This window comes from Microtus oregoni, unplaced genomic scaffold (assembly GCF_018167655.1).
Source record: "Microtus oregoni isolate MIOR12 unplaced genomic scaffold, Mior012 000016F_ref0000370, whole genome shotgun sequence".
Classification (NCBI taxonomy): Eukaryota; Metazoa; Chordata; class Mammalia; order Rodentia; family Cricetidae; genus Microtus; species Microtus oregoni.
In genome coordinates, this window is record NW_024543075.1 from 18,390,474 (window position 1) to 18,415,852 (window position 25,379).

The following is a 25,379-nucleotide window of genomic DNA, read 5'->3' on the forward strand; positions in this document are numbered from 1 at the left end:
CAGATTCCTCTCTGGGTTGTTGCGACCCCACCTGCATGTGGTATCATAAATGCTGTTGCTGATTGCATTGTGACTGGAGGTCTTCTGGTGACTTTTTGAGGATTCTACAGAACCCAGTATCTTCCTGCTTCAGCCTCCCTAGTCTGCGGATTACAGACATAAACCATCAGGCAGGAACCACATTCTCTTTTCAGTCCTACAGCCTAGGGGCAACGGTTTTTGGAAGCAGCAAGTCAAAGAGCCTGCACAGTGGCCGGGCGGTGGTGGCGCACGCCTTTAATCCCAGCACTCGGGAGGCAGAGGCAGGCGGATCTCTGTGAGTTCGAGACCAGCCTGGTCTACAAGAGCTAGTTCCAGGACAGGCTCCAAAACCACAGAGAAACCCTGTCTCGAAAAACCAAAAAAAAAAAACCAAAAAAAAAAAAAAAAAAAAAAAAAGAGCCTGCACAGCAACTAGATGGTGCAAAGACCGCTGGGAATTGTAGTTATTTGACGCATTCTTTGGCGCTTCCCGGAAGTAACGCAGCATCAGTTCCTTTTCCGTCGTCGGGGCTGACTCGTGTTTTCCCGGGGAGTCCGTCGCTCAGCTGGTTTGTGTCTCTTAGGCCGCGTGTTCCCCGGCGGGCGAGGGGGGCGGTGTTCAGGCGGAACCGGGTCGGGGTCGGGAGGTGGTCGCCACGGTTGTCCGCCAGCCCTGACGCCGCGGTTTTTCTCAGGTTCCGGCCGCGCGAGCCTCAGCCCCTCAGCAGCGCCGTCGCCATGTCGCGGTTTTTCACCACTGGTTCGGACAGTGAGTCCGAGTCGTCCTTGTCCGGGGAGGAGCTAGACACCAAGCCCTTCTCGGGGACCCACGGCAAACGGTGAGCTGGGGGCGTCTGCGCCGTCGCCATGTCGCGGTTTTTCACCACTGGTTCGGACAGTGAGTCCGAGTCGTCCTTGTCCGGGGAGGAGCTAGACACCAAGCCCTTCTCGGGGACCCACGGCAAACGGTGAGCTGGGGGCGTCTGCGGAGGGCAGCTCTCCTAGCGGCTGCCGACTTTGGGAGTCCTCGCCGCGGTGCTGAGGACCAAGGACCCGAGGATTCCCGCCTCTTGGTGTTGCATCAGACGCCTGCATCTTGAGATTCCGTCTCCACATTGCCTTGCCCGTGTCCTCTTCTCCCTGTCTGCGTCGCACTAGGCGTGGTAAAACTCTTCCCACCAAGCAGCCCTCAGTGACTTCGTATTCACGGAACCATTGAGTGCCGCGCAGTGTCTGGTCTGTTGTCCTGTTGTTGGAGTCTGCGTACAAGTTGTTAAACGGTGCTGTGCTCGCCTTTATTTTACTGTCTTAACCCCCATCTCTGCAAATTGAAAATTTTTAAAGTTCTCAAAGCTTCAGTTATTTTTCTGTGTGCCTGTAGTGTTTTAATATTATTATTTATGTACCTCTACAGAGACTTATGAAGAACTGTAGATGAGGATGTGTTATAAAATAATGTAGTATTATATATAACTATGTGTATATATGCATTTATACACACACATAAAATCTTTATATATATAACCTTCATGTGACTACAATTCCGTAACTGTTCAAAAGTGAAAAACCATCAGGGAAAATTAACAAAAAATATTTTAAAATATTAACTGTTGTGAATGAATGCTTTGGCCCGTCTCAAAACTTTTTAAAGAAATATTTATTATGTAAACAGTGTTCTGTCTTCATACCTGCCTGTACGCCAGAATGCATCATATCCCATTATAGACAGTTGTGGGCCACCATGTGGTTGCTGAGAATTGAACTCAGGACCTCTGGAAGAGCAGTGCTCTTATAACCTCTGAGTCATCTATCCAGCTGCAAAAGGTTCTATTTATTTATTTATGTCCCAGACAAAATTTCTCTGTGTAACCCTGATATCCTGGAACTCACTCTGTAGAGCAGGCTGGCCTCAAGCTCAGAAATCCACCCTCCTCTCCTGAATGCTCTTATTAATGGTGTGTGCCACCACCACCCTGGAATCCACTAAAGCTTTTCTTTACTAGGTGGCCTGTCCTGTTTTACAAGATGTTTCTTTTTAGGACCTGGTTCAGGTACCAGCTCCTTGAAGGCTTTTCCATTTGTTAGGGTTGAAGTACCTTTTCTCTGCTTCTTTCTTAGGTGCTTCTGTAGCCATGTATGCCCATTTGTAACCAGTTTCATAGGGTATATACATACACTCTTCAGTTGCTGTGTGGGTTTGACTTAGGGCCATGTTGAAAAAGTTATGGCTGTTAAGCTGAGTATGAAGAGCAGAATCAGAAAAGAGGATTGTGGATGCTCTAATTCTCCTCCTGGTTCTTCTGAGAAAAGGAATCGCGATAGATAAGAATGAAGGTTAATGGTCTCTGTTTCTTCCATGCAGGCCTTTGTTACTGAGTGAAGATGAGGAGGATACAAAGAGAGTTGTCCGAAGTGCCAAGGACAAGAGGTGAGGCCACTGTAGGCTCTGTACTAAGGGAGTTCTGATGTTATTTTCTCCATGATAGAAACAAGCAATCTGATATTGAACTCTCTGCCTAGGTTTGAGGAGCTGACCAACCTTATACGAACCATCCGTAATGCCATGAAGATTCGAGATGTCACCAAGTGTCTGGAAGAGTTTGAGCTCCTGGGAAAAGCATATGGGAAAGCCAAGAGTATTGTGGATAAGGAAGGTGTCCCCCGATTCTATATCCGCATCCTGGCTGACCTTGAGGACTATCTTAATGAGGTGAGACTCCGTGAGGATACAGAGGAGGGTGCAACCCCGGCTATGCTCTTCCTCGGGGTTCTTTGCCTTATTACATACAGTACCGTGTTCTCATAAAAAATGAGATAAAGCAGGAGAAACTTTTTTTTTTTTTTAAACAAGAGCTCGATTGTATTTATGGAGTGTTTGTTTTGTCTTTTTGAGACAGGGTTTCTCTGTAGCCCTGACTGTTCTAGAATTGGCTCTGTGTACCAGGCTGGCCTCAACTTCAGAGATCCACTTACCTTTGTCTCTGAGTGGTGGGATTGATGGGGTGTGACACCACTGCCCATGTTGTGTTTTGTTTTGTTTTTTTAATTACCTTTTACTTATGGTTTTGTATTTGTAGTTGTGATATATAAAGAATCTTCAAAAACGTATGTTAGTTAGTGTTGGAGATACAGGTCAGTTGTAGCACACTTGCATTGTTTCAGTCCCCAGCATTACAAATAAAGTTACAGTCTTGGTTAATAGATGGTTTGGGTGGTATCTAGATAGCAAGATCCCAAAATGTGATTATAAAGCCTGAGTTTTGGAAAATGCCACAGTCTTGGATCCCTGTTCTTCCTTTCTTACCGTGCTAGCTTTGGGAAGATAAAGAAGGGAAAAAGAAGATGAATAAGAACAATGCCAAGGCTCTGAGTACCTTGCGGCAGAAGATCCGAAAATACAATCGAGATTTTGAGTCACATATCACAAACTACAAGCAGGTGAGTCAGCTCGAGGCTAACTTCAGACTAGGAAAATGATTCTGTGACCAAACTCAGTACTAGTACATGGTGCCGTGGCCAGAGAAAGCCTTAGCAAACTCCACAGGTGTGAGGAGGATTGGTTATATTTAACAGGCTTTTTTTTAAATATTTATTTATTTATTTATCATGTATACAATATTCTGTCTGTGTATGTCTGCAAGCCAGAAGAGGGCACTAGACCTCATTCCAGATGGTTGTGAGCCACCATGTGGTTCCCGGGAATTGAACTCAGGACCTTTGGAAGAGCAGGCAATGCTCTTAACCACTGAGCCATCTCTCCAGCCCCCTTAACAGGCTTTTTTTGTTGTGGTTGAGATGGGGGTCTCACTATGTAGATCTGACTCTGCTGAAACTCACTGTGTAGATCAGCTTGGCCTCAGACTCAGAAATCTGCCTACCTCTGCCTCCTCTGAGTGCTAGGATTAAAGGTGTGCACCACCATGCCTGGTTTATGGTAGGCATCCTGAATTCTCTGATTTTCTTCAATACAGAACCCTGAACAGTCTGCAGATGAAGATGCAGAGAAGAATGAGGAAGATTCAGAAGGTGAGAGAAGATCACTTGATTGCAGATAGTAAGAGTGAATAATTTTACCCACTTTGCTATGCAGACTTTTATTTTTGATTCGATCCGTGAGAAAGAACTTCCACGAGATGTGAAATTAGTAAAGAGAGATTTACTCTATAAAGAAGCTTAACTGAAACAAAGGAATAGAGTGGGAAACCCCCAAGACAGGGTGCTTCACCCGGGAATTACCACTAGGCGTTCTGTATACAGCACCAGAACATGGAAATACACATTCCAGTAAATGTCACGGGAGCAGGCCTTACATACACATCACTGGAACAACATGGGAATATGCATCACCAGTAAGTACAACATCACAGGCACAGGCTTACATTCATCTGACTGCATGTCTCTCCCGGGTTGAAACAGCAGCAGCTAGAGGCATTCTGAGGCAAGATTCTAAGCCTCAGGAACAAAGGGGTTCATTGCCCAGTCATCAGCAATCGTCCAAACACCTGGTCCAGTATGCACGTCCACTCCCAGACATTGGACAGATGTCAAGGATGTGAAGCGCATCAGCGGGTCTCCATCTTAATTAAAACAAAAGATTCCCCATTCTTGATTCTGAGAACTGGTCAGGTTTTCAAAACAGAGAAGAGGGGTCATCGACAGTTAATGCCTTAGACTGTGCAGAGCCTTAACACAAGCCTCTCCATTTTAAAATTACCCTCCTCTCACTGATAGTTAGAAAGTCATGGGTTCCTTTGTACTAGTTTCTCATTTCAGTCTTGCTCTTTAATGTTCTAGCTCTTTTCTTCCCATCTCCTACCAGGCTCTTCCGATGAAGATGAGGATGATGATGGAGTCAGTGCTGCAGCTTTCTTGAAGAAGAAACAAGAATCTTCTGGAGACAGCCGAAAGTTCCTCAAAAAGATGGAAGTAAGATCCAGAGTTAGACTGGGAGGTGATTTGCTGCCAGAGGTTATTTGGGTCCTTTGAAGAAGAAACTTGATCTAATAAAATCTTGCAGTTCACAGTTAGGGAATTTGGATTGGAACACTAGGTGAATTGGGATCTAGCTGCCAGGCCCAGCACTGTGCTGGGGAGCTTTGTAGTACTTGCTTTGCGATAATTCGTGTGTGTGTGTGTGTTCTGGTTTTTTGAGATAGGGTTTCTCTGTGTAACAGTTCTGTCTGTCCTGGACTTCACTTTGTAGACCAGGCTGGCCTCGAACTCACAAGATCCACCTGGCTCTGCCTCCTCAGTGGTGGGATTAAGGACACACACCACCATCACCTGACCTCTTGGGGTAATTTATGATCTCGAGAGTTTTAGTGGTCGGTTTTATGTAATATCTTGGTTCTATCAGTAACTGCTCTTTTTCTGGTAATCAAATGCCTGGAATGTGTGTCAGCAAGAGCAGTGAAGGTCTCTCGTTTTCTCCTGATCCTCTCTTTCCTCTAAGGATGATGATGAGGACTCTGAAGATTCTGAAGATGATGAGGAATGGGACACCAGCTCTACCTCTTCTGACTCAGACTCAGAAGAAGAAGAAGGAAAACAAACTGTTCTGGCTTCAAAGTTCCTTAAAAAGTAAGGAAGTCGTGGGTTTGAGTGTTACAGTGAGAGGGTAGAAAAGCCTTTATAATCATTTTGAAGGCTGTTGCTCTTTGTTTTCATGGAATCCCACTGCTCCCCTTTTATAGCCAGTTTTTAGATTCTAGTGCCTGATCACAAAGCTTGTCTTGAAAATACAGGATTTGTAGTTCGGATCTTAACCACATTCTCATTACAAAACTCACGATTTAGGCATCTGTTAGTTATGTGATAGTGGACAAGCTGCACCTTTGCAGTCTTGAGTTGTCTCCCAGGACAGCTGTTTGAGGTAGCGTAGGGAGTGGCTCAGTGTTACTGAAAAGGGGGTGAGGATGCGGGTCACATAATCCCAAGCTAACTCAAAAAGATTCTAGTTATTGTTATTTATTATAAGGGGCAAACTCAAGGAACAGGAACAAGAAGTTCTATGTCAGAGCTGTTGATATAATTTATAGTCACTTTAGACCAAGAGAATTCAACTTAATGAGTATGCTTGTCATATGTGCAAGTCAGTTTTGGGCCTAGGTTTGTAGCTCAGTTGATAGAGTGCTTACCTGCCATGCAGGGGGCCCTGGGTTCGATCCCTAAGCAATACGTAAATTAAATATTGGTGTATATCTGTAACCCCAGCATTTGTGGGGAGAAAGAGGCCTAAGAGGTGGGGCGAGGAGAGGATTCATTCTTCATCTCCCTTGTCTCCTGTCAGGGCACCCACTACAGAGGAGGACAAAAAAGCAGCTGAGAAGAAACGGGAGGACAAAGCCAAGAAGAAGCATGATAGGAAGATAAAGCGCCCGGATGAGGAAGAGGAAGACAATGAAGGCGGGGAGTGGGAAAGAGTCCGTGGTGGTGTGCCACTTGTGAAGGTGAGGGTTTTGGAGTAAAGGAGACTGATTTAGGAAGGTGCACAGGGTCCATCTTGTTGGAGTGGGAAGGAGCTTAAAGCAAGAATAGGTTTCTGTTGATGTATGTATGACAGGATATATTTTTGCCCAGGAAAAACCAAAAATGTTTGCCAAGGGCACTGAGATTACTCATGCTGTCGTCATCAAGAAACTGAATGAGATTCTGCAGGCTAGAGGCAAGAAGGGAACAGACCGGTGAGATTTGTGGCCTTGGCCCATGGCTATGTTTTCAGAGTTTGACAACTTTTTTTTTTAATTATTTTAATTGAACTGTACATTTTTCTAAGCTCCCCCCTTTTTCTCCCTTCTCCCATTTTGCTCTCTGCCTTGACCCCCATGCTCCCAATTTACTCGGGAGATCTTGTCTTTTTTCTCCTTCCTGTGTAGATCCATACATGTCTCTCTTAGGGTCCTCTCTTGACAGCTTTCTTTACAACACAAACATTGATGTGGAAATTATTCTGTTTTGAGAGAATATTATATGTGGTTGTATACTGGGAGCATACCTGTCCATTTTCTGCTACATGCTCTTTTTATAACTTTGAACCACTGAACTTCTGTTATGGAAATGATACGTGTCTTTAGTTATTAGGTAACCAAAAAGATGAAAATAATCAAGACCTTTTGTAAATAGCACTTCAGGATGGCTGGCATTACCATTGTTTCTGTTGGGAATTTAAAAGAGAAGCAAGGGTTGGGGATGTAGTTCAGTTGGTTGTAGTTTAGTTGGTAGAGTGCTTGCCTAGCATACATGAAGCTCTGGGTTTGTATCCTGACAGCACATAAAAAGAGCTGTAATCCCAGCACTTGGGTAGTGAAGGCTTGAGAATCAGAAGTTGAAGGTTTTCCCAGCTACATAACATGCTTAAGGTCTGCCTGGGCTATGTGGGACCTTGTCTCAAAAGAACCCATAAATAAACAAGAAGCACATACACAGATGGTAAAGATGTGGAATTAGCTGCTTTGCTGGTCTGAAAGGATAGCCTGCATAAGTGAGACTGGCAGATTTATCTTCAAAGCCTTACCCAGTTCTGTGTCCCTCCAGTGCTACCCAGATTGAATTGCTTCAGCTGCTGGTTCAAATTGCTTCTGAAAACAACCTAGGGGAGGGTGTCATTGTCAAGATCAAGTTCAATATCATTGCCTCTCTCTACGACTACAACCCTAACCTGGCCACATACATGAAGGTGAGAATAACAGAAGCGTACAGGGTTATATTGGTGTGGGGGGGCTCATGAGGAAATACCTAGAGTTTTAAGGTTTGGGGCCCACAACAGCCTTGTTGAAGGCCCTGTGATTCTTGGTGAATAGCTCTTCAGAAACAACATTTATCTATTCTTTAACTTTGTCCCTTCATCTCTCGACAGCCAGAGATGTGGCAGATGTGCCTGGACTGCATCAATGAACTGATGGATATCTTGGTTGCGCATTCCAACATCTTTGTTGGAGAGAACATTTTGGAAGAGAGTGAGAACTTAAACAATTTTGATCAGGTAAGGGGAAGGATTGGCAGGATAACTGGGAAGGCCTGGTGGAGATAGGAGTTGAATTTAGGTGCTGGAGAGATGGCTCAGAGGTTAAGAGCATTGCCTGCTCTTCCAAAGGTCATAAGTTCAATTCCCAGCAACCACATGGTGGCTCACAACCATCTGTAATGGGGTCTGGTGTTCTCTTCTGTCCGATAGGCATACACACAGACAAAATATTGTATACATAATTAATTAATAAATAAATATTTTTTTAAAAAAATAGTTGAATTTAGGCTAGGACCCTGGATTAATGTGTTTCTTCTTTGGATCCTTCAGCCACTGCGTGTACGCGGCTGCATCCTAACTCTGGTGGAGCGAATGGATGAAGAATTTACCAAAATAATGCAAAATACTGATCCTCACTCCCAAGGTAAGCCTAAGGAAACAGGGGCTTTGGTGGTCATACTAAGGAACAGTGCAGGTGGTCATACTAACTTAGAGGTTTTATAAGCATTAAAGTCAGAGTGAAAGGGCAACCCTGGGGAGGCAAGTGTTAGATTTATAGTCCTTGTTGACCAGAGTGGTAACTCAGATACTTTCCTAAGCAGTGAGGTGGTAAGCTCCTGGGAGAGGGTGATGTTTTCAGGGTGTAATTGTAGAGGGCAAATCAGAGTGGTTGGATAGACTGCAGACAGATGGTTGGGAAAGCCAGTACTCACATCTGAGATGAGTGTGGATATCCTCCCTACCAGAGTATGTGGAGCACCTGAAGGATGAGGCACAAGTATGTGCCATCATTGAACGTGTGCAGCGCTACCTGGAGGAGAAAGGTACCACTGAGGAAATCTGCCAGATCTACTTGAGGCGCATCCTGCACACTTATTACAAGTTCGATTACAAGGCCCATCAGCGTCAGCTTACTCCTCCTGAAGGGTCCTCAAAGGTGAGACCACTTGGCAATCATGTGAGGAGTGAGAGAAGTGTGAATTTGTCCTCTATATCTGTTAGATCTTGATGGTAAGTCTTCTGTCTCCCAGGGGACTTCTGAAGTAGGATAGGAGAGATTGCACTGAGGTTGGAAAGAATTCCATGTTTTGTTGCTGGAGCCTCAGCTATTTAAAGCCATGGTCTTTGGTGGATAGCCATCACTGATATCTTCCATTCTTCTAGTCTGAACAAGACCAGGCAGAAAATGAGGGTGAGGACTCAGCTGTGTTGATGGAAAGACTTTGCAAATACATCTATGCCAAGGACCGTACAGACCGGATCCGTACCTGTGCCATCCTCTGCCATATCTACCATCATGCTCTCCACTCCCGCTGGTATCAGGCCCGTGACCTCATGCTCATGAGCCACTTACAGGATAACATTCAGCATGCAGATCCACCAGTACAGGTAGGTGGGGGAGATTTCTGGCCTTCATGGTGAAGGAGAAGCCAGGCTTTGGGCCGCTGTCCTCTGTTAGGTAAATAGACTCAATAAGAATTATCACCTGTTTAGCTAGTGCAGACCCAGACAGGTGCTTGGTCTTTTCCAGATCCCAGCATTGTTTGATGCTTTCACACATGGACATAAAATTTGTGCTATCCCACATTATAATTTGCTTAGATTTGGGTTCAATATTTATTTGCCTACTGTCTGGGTTTAAAGTATTAGGAGGTGATCTTTTCTAGAAAGATGAAAAGGATTTTGAAGCAGTTGTTCAGCTAGAGGAAAAAGGAACCTAGATAACTGCTCTATTGGGACACTATCACAGTGAAATTAGCTGAGTTCATGACAAGGCATAGCAACATTTTGAGAACTTTTTATATAAATTACCAAAAGCCATATTTGAGGTGTAGATCCCCTTTTGTGTGTATTTAAGACAAGCGGGAAATACGTTTATACATTTAGGTTCTTCCCCCCTTCCCCGACACAGTTTCTTCGTGTAGCCCTAGATGTCCTGGAACTCACTCTGTAGACCAGGCTGGCCTTGAACTCACAAAGATCTACCTGCCTCTGCCTCCCTAGTGCTAAGATTAAAGGTGTGTGCCACCACTGCCCGGTTTACATTTCCATTTAGTAAACCTATCTTATAATGGTGGTTTTAAATTTAAAGTACCTGTGGCGGTATGTGTGTGCTATGACATGTGTAGGGGTCAGTGGGCAATCTCAGGTGTGGGTCCTCACCTTTCACCTTTTTTAAAACAATGGTGTTTTTCTTTTTTCTTTTTTTTTTTTTTTTTTTTTGGTTTTTTGAGACAGGGTTTCTCTGTAGCTTTGGTGCCTGTCCCGGAACTAACTCTTGTAGACCAGGCTGGCTTCGAACTCCCAGAGATCTGAGGTGTTTTGTTAATGCTGACCCATGGCTTCCCAGGAGTTTGTCTCCTCTGTTCCTGTAGGAGCGGTACAGTTATAAATGCACTCTTCTCCATCCAGCTTTGTGTAGGTTCTGGGGAATTCGAATGCTGATCCTCACATTTGCACAGCAAGTGAACCATACCCCGCTGAGCCTTCTCTCTAGCCCAGTTGTGGTGGTTTAGACAGTATCTTCTCTTTATTCTTTTTTTTTTTTTTTTTTTGGTTTTTCGAGACAGGGTTTCTCTGTGGCTTTGGAGCCTGTCCTGGAACTAGCTCTGTAGACCAGGCTGGTCTCGAACTCACAGAGATCCATCTGCCTCTGCCTCCCGAGTGCTGGGATTAAAGGCGTGCGCCATCTTCTCTTTATTCTTTTATTTCATTGATGAAAAGCCAACTCTTGCTTAGTCTTTTACATTTGAGTATTTATGTTTTTATTATGAAGAGGTAGGAATTCTATATTTGGATGGCCGCTCCTTTGGGGTGTTTGAGGCAGGGTTTTTCTGTCCTGTAATTCACTCTGTAGACCAGGCTGGCTTCATTACTCACAAAGATCTTTGTGCAAGTGCTGGGATTAAAGGCTTGCACCACCATGTCTGTCTGGATGACCACCCCTTTATCAAAGCTCAGATATTTCATTCCACACTGTAGTTTGCCTCTTTTGTCTTAGTTATGCTTTTTTGTCAGAGTACTTTATTTGTTCATTTATTCATTCATCCATTTATTTATTTGTTTAGGGATATGATTTCACTGTGTTACACTTGGCCAGGCTGGCCTTGAATTCGTGGAGATCCACCTGCCTCCCTAGTGCTGGGATTAAAGGCCTATTGCCACCATGCCCAGCTTAAGGATTTTTGATTGTTTGTTTTAGTTTTGTTTATTTATTTGTTTGTTTATTATGTATGCAGTGTTCTGTCTTCATATATGCCGGCAGGACAGAAGGGGCCACTAGATCTCATTACAGATGGTTGTGAGCCACCTTGTGGTTACTGGGAATTGAACGCAGGACCCTGAGCTGAGCCATCTTTCCAGCTCCTAAGATTTTAAATAAATAAAAGTAAATAGTCGGGCAGTGGTGGCACACACCTTTTAGGCATCTTTGAGGTCGAGACCAGCCCGGTCTACAGATTAAGTTCCAGAACAGCCAAAGCTACAACAAAAAACCTGGTCTCAAAAAAAACTGAGAAATAGGCCGGCCGGTGGTGGCGCACGCCTTTAATCCCAGCACTCGGGAGTCAGAGACAGGCGAGTCTCTGTGAGTTTGAGGCCAGCCTGGTCTACAAGAGCTAGTTCCAGGACAGGCTCCAAAACCACAGAGAAACCCTGTCTCAAACAACCAAAAAAAAAAAAAAAAAAAAAAAGGAGAGAAATATAAAAATAAAGTTCAGGAAGGTATTTTCACCTTTTTTCCCTATCTCCTTTCATAAGCTTTTGTAGTTTTAATTTTTACATTTAGACTTACAGTTTATAAGTTTATCTTAAGTTTAAAGTTTATCTTAATATTCTCATGCAGTAGCCGGGCGATGGTGGCGCACGCCTTTAATCCCAGCACTCGGGAGGCAGAGGCAGGCGGATCTCTGAGTTCGAGCCCAGCCTGGTCTACAGAGCTAGTTCCAGGACAGTCTCCAAAGCCACAGAGAAACCCTGTCTCGAAAAACCAAAAAAAAAAAAACAAAATATTCTCATGCAGTGTGAGATTAGAGTCGGTTCTCTCCTGCTCACATGATACCCAGTTGTGCCAGTATCATTTGTAACAAAAAATTCCTGCCCTACTATTTTGTTTAGGTGGTTTTGTGAAAAACTGCAAAAACAACCATAAGGCTGTTGGAGTGTCGCACTTCTGGGCTCTCTGTTCTGTTCCACTGATCCTGATTTTTGTCTAGCATTATACGAGACCAACAGTTTCAGGGGTGGACTGATGGAAGGACAGGCAGATAGACAGATTGGTTGATTGATGGAGCTTGATTAAAGGTGTGCACCACCCCTCCTGGCTTTTGAGCAGTTTCAGTGAGTCCCTAGTCCAGACTGGCCTGGAACTTGTGCCAGTCCCCCATCCTACACTTGGACTTGTTTTTCTGATTATTTATTATGGTGTGTACATGAGCACATACATGTGGAGTCAGAACAGTTTTAAAGAGTTGATTCCTTAATTCTACCATGTAGATCATTGGGATTAAACTAAGGTCACCAGGGTTGGTGGCAAATATTTATCCCTCTGAGCCATCTATCTGGCCCTGCTAGTCGTTCTTTATTTTTCTTCCCCAACCCCAATTGCTAATATTTTTTTAAGCAGTATCTGTAGCCTTGACCTCAGACTTGCCACGTAGCTAAGAATGACCTTGAATTTCTGATTTTCCTACCTCTACCACCTGAATGCTGGGAATGTAGTCCTATTCCTCCATGTTACTATCGTTCTGGGAATCAAACCCAGGGCCTTGCATGTGTATCTATGTGTGGGCATGTGCACATAAGTTTGGGTGCCCAAAAAAGCCAGAGGCTCCCCAAAGCTGAAGCAAGAGGTAGATTGTGAGCCATCTGATGTGGGTGCTGGGAACCACACTCAGGTGCTCTGCAAGAGTAGTATGCGCTCTTGGCCCCTGAGCTGTCTGTTTAGCTCGAGTAGTAGTGTTTTGTTTTGTTTTTTGAGACAAGTTTTCTCTTTGTATCCCTGGCTGTCCTGAAACTCACTCTATAGCAGGCTGTCCTTGAACTCACAGACATCACCTGCTTCTTGCCTCTTGAGTGCTGGGATTAAAGGTGTGCATCACCACTGCCCAGTCTGGTAATATTTTTTTTTGAGGTTTTTTGAATTTATGTTCATGATTCCTTAATATTTTTATTATTGTTGTTAATAAAGCTTATTGTTGGGCTGTGTTCTCAGAGGTAGTAGAAAACTTGCTAGTACGTAGAAGACCCTAAATTTAATCCCCAACCTGGGGGGTGCAGCATTAGTTCTACTAGCCTATAATCTCTGCACCAGAATTTGGGAAGCTAAAGCAGGAGGGTTATAAGTTCAAAGCATAGCCAGACCCTCAAACAAGAAACCTTAATCCCCTCCTTGCATATTTTTGGTTTACAGTTGTCTGTGTCTTGATTAGTGGCAAGCCCACACATCTTTGCATCTCGTTGACCATAATTCTCAGTGCCTTATTGAGTGCTGGTTTTCTTTTCTTTCTTTGGAGACAAAGTCTCATTTAGATCTGCCTGCCTCTGCCTACCAAGTGCTGGGATTGCCATTGTGTGTCACCTTGCCTGGCCCATGCCTGGTTCTTTTCTTTCATGTTACGTGTGATTCTTAAGTCATTTTTGTAGTGGCATTTCATTTGTATTTTAATAAATAAAACTTGCCTGAAAACCAGAAAAGTAAAACACCACACTGACCGGCCTTACAGACCAGGCAGCAATGACACACACCTTTAATCCCAGTAGCCACACTAGTTTACCATAGAAACCAGGCAGTAGTGGTGCGCTCCCTTAATCCCAGAACTAGAGAGGAATATAAAACAGGAGGAGACAGCTCTCAGTCTCAGTTTCATTCTGAGGTTTTCTGAAGGCAGGATCGCCATTTTCAGACTGAGGTTGAGGTAAGGGCCAGTGACTGGCTGCTTTGCTTTTCTGACCTTCAGTTTGAAATCCCAGTTTCTGTCTCTTAGTTTTTTCAATCGTGCTTCACACTTTTCTTTGTAGTCTGTGTGATCATTTCTTTCTTTTTTTTTAATTTATTTTTATTTATGTGCGTGTATGTCTAAGTGTACCGGGTCTCCTGAAACAGGAGTGCACGATTGTGAGCTGTCATGTAGTCTGGGAACTGAATCCCGGTCCTCTGGAGGAGCAGCCAGTTCTCTTACCACTGAGCTATCTCTCTAGCCCCTGTCATTTCTTTTTTTTTTTTTTTTTTTTTTTTTTTTGGTTTTTCGAGACAGGGTTTCTATGTGATTTTGGAGCCAGTCCTGGAACTAGCTCTTGTAGACCAGGCTGGTCTCGAACTCACACAGATCCACCTGCCTCTGCCTCCCGAGTGCTGGGATTAAAGGCGTGCGCCACCACCGCCCGGCTTCCCCTGTCATTTCTTAACAGATCGTCCTTTCCTTCCCCTTTTCCTGAACATTGTTCTGGTTCGCCTTCGTGTCCCCTTTGTATTTCTGTGAGTTTCTTAGTATGACAACCAGAGTAACGCTGTTGAGTAATTTTGTCCTCTAGAATGGAAGATAGGCCTTATCTCTGGCCCTGGCCTACTGCTCAAACATAATAGATGCTTTATGTGTATTTGCTGAATAAATGAATAGTTTGCCTGTGGCTATCACCTCTGCTCTTTGTGCTCAGATCCTGTATAACCGTACCATGGTGCAGCTGGGCATCTGTGCCTTCCGCCAAGGCCTGACAAAGGATGCACACAATGCCCTTCTGGATATCCAGTCAAGCGGTCGTGCCAAGGAACTTCTGGGGCAGGGTCTGCTGCTACGCAGCCTGCAGGAACGCAACCAGGAACAGGAGAAGGTAGAGCGACGCCGACAAGTACCCTTTCATCTGCACATCAACCTGGAACTGCTGGAGTGTGTTTATCTGGTGTCTGCCATGCTCCTGGAGATCCCTTACATGGCTGCCCATGAGAGTGATGCCCGACGACGCATGATCAGCAAGCAGTTCCATCACCAACTGCGGGTAGGCGAGCGGCAGCCCCTGCTTGGTGAGTGTGACACTCTGGAATCTGTACACATAGTGGATCTTTGTTTACAGGCATCTTTGCTTGCCCGTAAGCATTAAGAGAAGTTGATGGTATAACTTCCTCACAAGATGATTGCATTTGATTTCTATTTTATATTGATGCCTCCTCTGCCTGGCACAGTCTCTGATAAATAATAATTTGTTACTCAAGACATAGTGAGTTTGAGATCAGCCTAGTCTACAATGAAAGTTCCAGACTACCCAGGGCTACTTAGTAATCCTGTCTCAATAAAACAATATTTATTAGATTTTCATCAAGTAATAAAACATGATGTGTGAGTATTTTTGTTACCTTTCACCTGATGATAAATCTGCAGTACGGAAAACATAAATGGTTTATCCTTGTTTAGTGCAGTTAATACTTTCCTTTTTTTTTCAACTTCATGTGCATTATCTTTGGACCAAAACAAGCATAATAGGGTTTTATCAGCCAAGAATCTTAACATTGGTTTCTTTAATCACTGATTTTTTAGTTTTTGTTTTTTAGTGCATAGTCTTACCATGTATAGTGCCCAACCTGAAACTTACGGTATAGACCAGGCTGGCCTTAAACTCAAAAAGATTTACTTGCCCTTCTCTACGGTGCTGGGGTTAAAGGTGTATGCCCATTTCTATTCATCTATATTCTGTCACATACCATCTATCCTGCTTTTTTTTAATATTTATTTACTATGTATACAATGTTCTGTCTGTATGTATGCCTGAAGGCCAGAAGAGGGTACCAGACCTCACTACAGATGGTTATGAGCCACCATGTGGTTGCTGGGAATTGAACTCAGGACCTTTGGAAGAGCAGGCAATGCTCTTAACCACTGAGCCATCTCTCCAGCCCCCAACCTATCCTGCTTCTTGTCTCTTGGTGGCTCTCTGTCTTACACCTAGATTTGTCACGAGTTTCCTCTTTGCCTAGGAGTCCTGCTTAGCTCTTGGCCTTTCAGCTCTTTATTAAAGCAATCACAGCAATATAACTTCACAGTGTATAAATACCCCACAGCAGGTAATATAAAAATAAGTAAGATTAAAAAAAGGGGGGGGGCTGGAGAGATGGCTCAGAGGTTAAGAGCATTGCCTGCTCTTCCAAAGGTCCTGAGTTCAATTCCCAGCAACCACATAGTGGCTCACAGCCATCTGTAATGAGGTCTGGTGCCCTCTCCTGGCCTGCAAGCATACACACAGACAGAATATTGTATACATAATAAATAAGTAAATATTTAAAAAAAAAATAAGGTTGCTAGGTGGTGGTGGCACACACCATTAATCCCAGTACTTGGGAGGCAGAGACTGGTGGGTCTCTGAGTTCGCGGCCAGCCTCCTCTGCAAGAGCTAGTTACAGGACAGGCTCCAAAGCTACAGAGAAAGCCTGTCTCGAAAAACCATAAATGAATAAAATTGTAAAGCTTGGTAAATATTATCCTATTTGAAATATGTTAAGCTTTTTTGCTTTGATTTTTGAGGCAGGGTTTCCCTGTGTAGCCCTAGTTGTCCAGGAACTAACTCTAGACCAGGCTGGCCTCTTAACTCATAGGTCCTCCTACCTCTGCCTCCCGCATGCTGGGTTTAAAGGCGTACACCACCTCAAACATTTTACACAGCTCAAACATTTTTTTAATGTGTATATGTCTTTGCCTGTGTGCCTTTATGTGCGCCATATGCATACAAGTGCCAGCAAAGATCATAATAGGATATCAGATTTTCTGAAACTAGAGATATAGATGCTTATGGATGCTGACAGTCGAACTTAGGTCCTGCTCAAGAGCAGGAAGAACACTTTAACTGCAGAAGCCATCTGTCCAGCCCCAAGATCTTACACCCTTTTCTTTTTAATTATTTTATGTGTGTGTATTTTGCCTGCATGTATGCCCGCACACTACGTCCCACAGAGGCAAAAAGAAGGTGTTGCATCTGCTGAAACTTAAGTACAGAGGATTGTGGGGCCGCCGTGTAGGTACTGAAAATTGAACCTAGGTGCTCTGGAAGAGCAGTCAAGTGCCTTTGACTACTGAGCCACCTCTCCAGCCCCTAGACTTTTTGTTTTGTTTTTCAAGACATGGGCTCCCTGTGTGGCTCTGGGTGTCACAGAATTTACTCTGTAGACCAGTCTGACTTCAAACTGAGGTCTGTCTGCCTCTGCTGGGATTAAAAGCATGCTCTACCACCACCCAGTAACTCTTTTTAAGGGCAAAGAACTTTAAGAGAATCTGATGAAAAGCTGTGGGCCTTTTTCCTAGGAAAATGCATATGAGTGTATCCACAAGCAACCATTCGTCAGCAGTTTCAAGGGAGTCAGTATCCTTTGAAACATCTGTATGGATTGGTTCATACTAAAGTCAGTGTCTTCAGCTATTAAGTGACTTGAACAGTCCTGTGGCTACTCAGTGGAGTGCTGGGAAAGTCTCTAGTCCGGTTATTTGCCCTTCTGGCCTCTGCTTCTCCTTAAACAATACTTATGTGGGCAGGAGTCGTGGTCCCAAGTTTGTTTCAGTCCTTCCTTATTCTTCGCCTTTCAGGTCCTCCTGAATCCATGAGGGAGCATGTGGTTGCTGCCTCCAAGGCCATGAAGATGGGTGACTGGAAGACCTGTCACAGTTTCATCATTAATGAAAAGATGAATGGGAAAGTGTGGGACCTTTTCCCTGAGGCTGACAAAGTTCGCACCATGCTAGTTCGGTGAGCAGTACAGGAAACCGTGGTAGGTGGGAAGGAAAAGATTGGCTGGTCTCCTTCTCTTGGGACCTCACCTTTTCTGCCCTCTCCTCACAGGAAGATCCAGGAAGAGTCACTGAGGACCTACCTCTTTACCTACAGCAGTGTCTATGACTCGATCAGGTAGAACGGGCTCTGGGGGTGCAAAGTCCCAGCTTTGTCAGCGGGGTTCCTTCCTAACAGCCCTCTTTCCTGCCTTATTTCCCCAGTATGGAGACACTGTCAGATATGTTCGAGCTGGATCTTCCCACTGTTCACTCCATTATCAGCAAGATGATCATTAATGAAGAACTGATGGTGAGGGCCAGAGGTGGTGGGTTGAGCAGGTCACAAAGAAGGCAATACAGTTTGACCTATATCCTGCCTGTCCCTCTCACTCCTGTCAGGCCTCCCTGGACCAGCCGACACAGACAGTGGTGATGCACCGTACTGAGCCCACTGCACAGCAGAACTTGGCTCTGCAGCTGGCTGAGAAGCTTGGCAGCCTAGTGGAGAATAATGAACGGGTGTTTGACCATAAGCAGGGAACCTATGGTGGCTATTTCCGAGGTGAGTGGTTCCATCTCTCCATTCTTCGAGGATCCTTGAACCTTTGTCTCTCCACTCACTCACCCCCTCTTTCCTGTTTACCTTTCACCTGCAGACCAAAAGGATGGTTACCGAAAAAATGAAGGCTATATGCGCCGTGGAGGCTACCGCCAGCAGCAGTCTCAGACAGCCTACTGAATTCTCCACTTCTGTTCCTGTGACCAGACTACTTAGCTTTTCATTCCTAAATTCACCCAGTCATTAAAGGTCTGTTGAGAATTTATATAGTTGTTGTCTGCTTGTTGCCATATAGCTGTGTTGGACTCATTTGCCAAACATGTTTTTGAGTTTCCACCCATGATAGGTGCCAGGTTCAGATGCAGTATGAATTTTACATGCTCGTCAGTTGTGAGGGCTGCTGATCTTCAGTCTTCTCAGGAACATGTTATAGCGTGTTTAACAAGAATATGAACCAGCTGATGGTGGCTCACACCTATAATCCCAGCGCTTGGGATGCAGAGGTAGTTTAAGGCCAGCCTGGACTACAGAGTGAGTTCCAGGGCTACACAGAGAAACCCTGCCTTGGGAGGGAAAGTCTGAAGGAGGTAGGTAAATTGAATAGGATCTGATTATGGGGTATAGTGTACAGGAGGTATAGTGGACCTGGAGTGGGGTGGGTAGTGATTTAGTCCGGACCACTGGTCCAGTGATCAGCAGAGACGCACTGTTAACTGGTTGGTGTAGGCCAAGTGCCATGATCACAGTGAACATTGAGAAACTTAGTGACTTATTGAAAGCCTATTGTTATTTTCCTGCTAATTTGTATGATTCCTGCTGCTTGTGTTTTATGTTTTGGTTCCCAGTAGATAGGAAGTTTTGTTTTTGGGTTTGTTTTTGGTTTTTTCAAGACAAGGTTTCTCTGTTGCTCTGGCTGTCCTGGAGCTTGCTCTGGCCCTAGTTCATAGAGATCTCCCGAGTGGTATCAAAGGCATGTGTCACCATTGCTGGCTTGTGGAAGTATTTTGTTGTTATTTTGGTTCTCCTCCACCCCCTAAGACAGTTCTCTATGTAGCTGTGGCTGTCTTGAAACTTGTTCTGTAGACTGGGCTGGCCTGGAACTCAGACCTGCCTGCTTGTGCCTCCCAAGGGCTAGGGCTAAAGGCATGTAACACCACCACCCAATGATACCAAGCTTTAATAAAATGTATGTGGAAAAGGTCATTTTGCAAGATGAGTTTGCATAAGTTTAACTGCAACAGAAGTCATGAAACAGCTCAGTATCAAGAATTTACTGACCTTTAATCCCAGCACTCGGGAGGCAGAGGCAGGCGGATCTCTGGGAGTTCGAGGCCAGCCTGGTCTACAAGAGCTAGTTCCGGGACAGGCACCAAAGCTACAGAGAAACCCTGTCTCGAAAAAAAAAAAAAATTTACTGAGTATGGAGTTATGTTCCAGCCTGTGTCTTGTTTCTCACTGGAGATAGAAAGAAATGAGAAAAATTACGAGAAGTACTATCAACTTTGCAAACTATAAGCAGATTGGGGACTCAGAACTTTAAGTGTTCCACACAGGTAGTTAAGACTTCTTGGTATTTTTCCTTTCTTGTGGCTTTTTTTAACCTTTAAGGCCAAACTGAGGACTAGGCAAAAGGACTCTGTAAGTTAGGAGTGTGATAGGTGAATCCATTCCCTTCTTCTCTCCAAGTATAGGCAGCAATGGCTATGGAGTCCTGCTCTGGCAACTAAAAATGTTGACAGTAGTGGGGTGAGCCACCACTTAACACTTTTGTTCTGGTTTAGCCTAAGGATGTCCTCTACCACAGAGCTGTAACGGTGTTAGAAGCATTAAAACTTTAACAGTTCTGCCCTTCTGGTAGGTGTCAGTTGTTCACACAAATGTAATTGAGGGTTGGGGGGGGGGCGTGTATTGTTTAGATGGGGATCTTTCTATTTTGTCCTGACTGTCCTAGAACTCCAGAGAAGTGCTGGGACGAAAGGCATGTACCACTACACCAGAAAGTAGTTGAAATTTGACAATCTAGCAATGGAGTATTCAGTATACCCTATAGCAACCTGCTTATTTCATAAGCGTAAACAGCATCGGAGTCTAACAAGTGAAACCTGTCATCTTATTGAAAGAACTGTGCACCCTGACCAAGTAAGAGTTAGACCAGGAACACAGGTTTTAGCACCAAGGGTGTCTAGAAGTTTGATTCAAATGGATCTAAATAAGGACGGAAATAGGATACTAATTTTTCAGATGACACAATTCATTATGTAGAACATAAAAAAGAAAAAAATCTCAAGGAACTAAAGAGATGGCTTAGCAGTTAAGAGTACTTGCTCTTTCAGAGGACCTGGGTTTGATTCCCAGCACCCACGTTAGGTAGATAACAACTGTCTGTCACCCCAGCTCCTGGGTACTTAACATTCATAGAAATTTCCGCTTCATGTGTGACACTAACATCTATACATAATAAAAAAATTTTTAAAAGAAAAACCAATAATGTTAAGACTAAGCCTAAGAAATGAATTCAGCAAAGTTGTAAGATTAAAAGAAATCAGATGCGTACATTGGAGACACATTAAGGGACAGGAGTATAGCTCAGTAATGTGGGCCTGCCTGGAGTGTGGAAGGTAGGTAAGTGTGCACCGGTGACTTCCTGGGATTTTACCTAAGACCAGTTTGGAGAGCCTGTGGGTTTAAGTTATCTAGGGAACCTGGATAATTCAAAGGCAGCTGTCTGCTGCTTTCCGTACCTAGAGGAAGAGCCTTTCAATCTTCTAGCTGAGTTTCCTCAGTCGTGGGAATGTTTTGATTAGGACAGACACTGCTGCAGTAAAGAAAATAAGGAAAGGACACTTGTTTGGTGACAGCATTTCCCTATTGTGTTAACTCTACCACTGTGACAAAATACTGAGAATTAGAGGGGGAAGAGGCTTGATTGTTGGCTTAGGGTTCTTAAGTTTGAATTCATGGTGTCTATTTTGTTGCTGTGAAGAGACACCATGACCAAGTCAATTACAAAAGAAAGCTAACAGCTGGGCCTGATGTTACACAGCTTTAACCCCAGCACTAGGATACATAGGCAGGTGGATAAAACATTTCATTGGAGCCTTTGCTTACAGTTTCACAGAGTGAGTCCATGACCATCGTGGTAGGGAGCATGGTGGCAGGCAGGCCTAGTGCTGCCTGGAGGCAGTAGCTGAGAGCTTACATCTTGTCTACAAGTAGGCAGAGAAAGACTTGAAACCTCAAAGCCTCCTCCCAGTGACACACTTTCTCTCAACATGGCCAGCCTTCTAATCCTTCCCAAACAGTTCTAGCAACAGGGTCCAGGCATTCAAATATATGAACCTATGGAGGCCATCCTTGCTCAAACCACCACACGTGGTTACAAAACTCATTTGTTTCTGGCCTTGTGAGACAGCATCATGGTGTGGGGCACATACAGCAAAATTATGGACTGGAAGACAGAAAAGGCAAGGGAGAAGGGAACAAAACTGTTGAAGGGCAATGCCCCAGTGACCTGAGCTTCCCACCACCTCCCAGTAGTCCCTAAGCTATGAATCCATTTATGAGTCAGACAGAGCATTCATAAACGATGACTTTCCAAGGGCTCTGCCTACAGATGCTCACTGCTGCACTAGGGACCAACTCTTCAGCACATGATTTGGAGGAGACAGTAAGATCCAGCCATCATCTCTCTCATTTGCAAAGTGCCAGGTTTTTTCCTAGCAACAAAAGGGAAAATAACCACAGTGAGAAGGCAACTCGTGGATGGTGTCCTCGTTAGGGTTTTTGATGCTGTTAATCACCATAACGCAAAAGCAAGTTGGAGAGGAAAGGGTTTATTTGGCTTACACTTCCACATCACTGTTCATTGAAGAAGTCAGGGCAGGAACCTGGAGGCAGAAGCCATGGAAAGGTGTTGCTTACTGGCTTGCCCCACCCCCATTCTGTTCCATTCTGTGTTGGAGTCCAGACATTTAAAGAGATGAAAGGTAAGATTGGGTACAATCATAGACCCAGTCTCTGGCGTACTGTCCTGGTTTTGGTGTATGAATGAAGGTGGTCCCTTTATGTCTGAGTTCATCTGGGCTTCCCTGATTGTGTTACTATACTGTCTGTCTTTGTCCATTGTTGTCTGTTAGGTGTGTATTTTCAAGCCTTGTTGCAGGGATGGAAATCAATCAGCACAGCCAAATTGCCCCTGAGGTACATACTACATTTTCAGGTTTCCCACAAAGTAGACTTGATCTCCCTCCTCGAGCTTCTCTGTCGCTGTTATGTTGCCTTGCTGGAGCCTACTGTTTAAGTCTGCAGGTGCATCAGGTGGTTCTCTACATTCTCCCTTTGAGATCCTTTCCTCGCCTCTGCTTCTGAAGGATGTATCTCCCAGCTGGACCCCTGCACTGTTGGGCTGGGCAGTGTGGGTTCCACTCCCTGCTGCTCACTTCACTGCTGCAGCTGGACCACACCCAGAATTTTTTTTATTTCTAATGCTTCTTTGTACTCCGCTTGCTCTGATTTCTCCCTCTGATTGCTCAATTTGGTTTTGCAAGGATTCAGGTCTTTTGGTTATGAATAATATTAAAATACTGTGTTACAAGCCGGGCGATGGTGGCGCACGCCTTTAATCCCAGCACTCGGGAGGCAGAGGCAGGCCGATCTCTGAGAGCTCGAGACCAGCCTGGTCTACAGAGCTAGTTCCAGGACAGGCTCCAAAACCACAGAGAAACCCTGTCTCGAAAAACCAAAAAAAAAGGAGTAAAATACTGTGTTACGACGTTCTAGTTTATTAAAAAGCCGACTCTGGAGTTGGGTCTATGGCCTCCTCTCGATCCAAGCATGCTCATTTAAAAATTTTCCTCAATCTCTGTCCTATGTCAGGAAGCCATCTTATTCTAGGGCAAAGGAAAAACAAAAAACAGCCCAAGAAAGACACTATGTGCTTTAATATTTTCTATACCTTAAGATTTATAAGCATATGAATACTTACTAAGCTTTTCCGGTTGTCTGAATCCATCTGTAGACACACACAAACAGATTATATAATAAAACAAATCTCTCAATAATAACACCAGATATGCTTGCTTAAACTAATCAGAGTTGGCTGGGAAGTGGTAGCGCATGCCTTTAATCCTCCAGCACGCAGGAGACAGAGACAGGTAGATCTTTGTGAATTTGAGGCCAGCCTAGTCTACAGAGCAAGTCTCAGGATAGCCACGGTTGTTACACAGAGAAACCCTGTCTCAAACAGAACAAACAAAAATCAGAGTTGGACTTCTTAAGTGTTAATATTCTTGCTGGGCCGTGGCGGTGCAGGCCTTAAATCCCAGCACTCCCAGAGTCTTTGTGAGTTCAAGGCCAGCCTAGTCTGCCAGAGCTAGTTCCAGGACAGGCTCTGAAGCTACTGGGAACTCTCTTGAAAAACAAACAAAAAAAGTAACATTCTTTCCAAGGATTGAGATAAGCAGGACACTGGACTTTCCCCTGGGCATTCAGTCACTCCTCTCAGTTGGTTGTATATAATCAGGCCGTATTTGCCTGAGGCCTCCAGGTTGTCTGGAGAAACTAGGGTACATTGGCTAAAAGCTAAGAATAAGGATGGGTCTACATGTGCAACAATGGAAAAGCCGTTATATATTGGGTAAAGGCTCCAAATGTTGTCTAGTACCCATTAGGAAAAATTTCTTAACACAAATGCTAAATTTATTTGTTATTGGTATGTCTCATGTTACTTTTTTTTTTAAGATGAAAGCATCTTTGATATTTATTTATTTATTTATTATGTATACAATATTCTGTCTGTGTGTATCCCTGCAGGCCAGAAGAGGGTACCAGACCCCATTACAGATGGTTGTGAGCCACCATGTGGTTGCTGGGAATTGAACTCAGGACCTTTGGAAGAGCAGGCAATGCTCTTAACCTCTGAGCCATCTCTCCAGCCCCTGTCTCATGTTTCTTAATTCTTTAGTCAAAAGGGATTTATATAAAAGTTGAGATGGCTAAATGTGTTTACAGATGGCTAGCTCTTTGACTTCTTCCTTCTTGGTTCATGTTTACAAAAAATGTTCCCCCATTCAAGATCATAGAATCTTGCTGAAATGGAAGCTTTCTCTTGATCTATAAGACCATTTCAGGTGAGAGAGGGCATAAAGGGACCTATAAATTACAAGCATAAAAGGGTAATTATTGCCAAGTGGTGGTGGCACATGCCTTTAATCCCAACACTTGGGAGGCAAAGAGACAGCCTTGCTTTCTTGATTTCTAACGTAAAAAAAAATTACTTTCTCTTCCCCGTTTTCCTCCCAGAGGCTTGTCTGCAGTGTTGTTTTTTTTTTCTTTTCTCAAATTTTAATAAAATTGGCCTTAAGTTTCCATCTAAAACCATTTTTATTTATTTATTTAAATGTCCTTTTGTTTTTGATTTTTGAGACAGGGTCTCACTATATAGTCTTGGCTGTCCTGGATCTGGCTGTGTAGATCAGATTGACCTCAGATTCATGGAGATCCACCTCCTGCCTCTTCCTTCCAAGTGGTGTTGTTAAAGGTGTGCACCATCACACCCACATTTGAAGGTTTATTTTTTTGTTTTTTTTTTTTTTTTCGAGACAGGGTTTCTCTGTAGCTTTGGTTCCTGTCCTGGAACTAGTTCTTGTAGACCAGGCTGGCCTCGAACTCCCAGAGATCCGCCTGCCTCTGCCTCCCAAGTGCTGGATTAAAGGCGTGTGCCACCACCGCCTGGCTTTAAAGTTTATTTTTTTAATAAGTATTTTTTAATAAATTTATTTCTTATGTATAGTGTTCTCCTGCATATATGCTTGGATGCCAGAAGAGGGCACCTTTCTTATAGATGTGAATCACCATGCAGTTGCTGGGAATTGAAGTTAAGGTTCATTTTTAGTGCGGGTGTGTATGTGCATGCTTCTGCAGATGCTCAAGGAGGCCAGAAGGGCAGACCCCACTTCGTTCCTGCCTGGAACTATAGTTAACAGGCAGTTTTGTGCCACCTGACATGGGTGCTGAGAGCCAACTCAGGTCCTCCGCAAGAGCAGTACAAACTCTACTGCTGAGCCATCTCCCCTGCCTCCAACCCTACAAC

At 44.2% G+C, this 25,379-nt stretch overlaps 1 protein-coding gene across 1 annotated transcript; it reads left to right on the top strand.

Moving 5' to 3' along the window:
- Positions 1–883: 883 nt before the first annotated feature.
- LOC121457862 (eukaryotic translation initiation factor 3 subunit C) lies at positions 884–18,554 on the top strand. Its single transcript, XM_041666913.1, has 20 exons — positions 884–989; positions 2,384–2,449; positions 2,542–2,731; positions 3,334–3,459; positions 3,993–4,047; positions 4,841–4,947; positions 5,474–5,601; positions 6,311–6,470; positions 6,601–6,704; positions 7,555–7,696; positions 7,877–8,002; positions 8,315–8,408; positions 8,731–8,921; positions 9,149–9,373; positions 14,639–15,002; positions 17,548–17,707; positions 17,801–17,866; positions 17,953–18,040; positions 18,130–18,292; positions 18,387–18,554. Exons 1-20 carry the CDS (start codon positions 889–891, stop codon positions 18,467–18,469), a joined length of 2,739 nt encoding a protein of 912 aa, XP_041522847.1. The 5' UTR covers positions 884–888; the 3' UTR covers positions 18,470–18,554.
- The last annotated feature ends 6,825 nt before the right edge of the window (positions 18,555–25,379 follow it).

Coding starts and splice junctions, on each gene's coding strand:
- LOC121457862 (XM_041666913.1), top strand. CDS start 889: ATGTCGCGGTTTTTCACCACTGGTTCGGACAGTGAGTCCGAGTCGTCC. Junction 2,450..2,541: donor CGAAGTGCCAAGGACAAGAG/GTGAGGCCACTG, acceptor CTCTCTGCCTAG/GTTTGAGGAGCTGACCAACC. Junction 15,003..17,547: donor CGAGCGGCAGCCCCTGCTTG/GTGAGTGTGACA, acceptor TTCGCCTTTCAG/GTCCTCCTGAATCCATGAGG.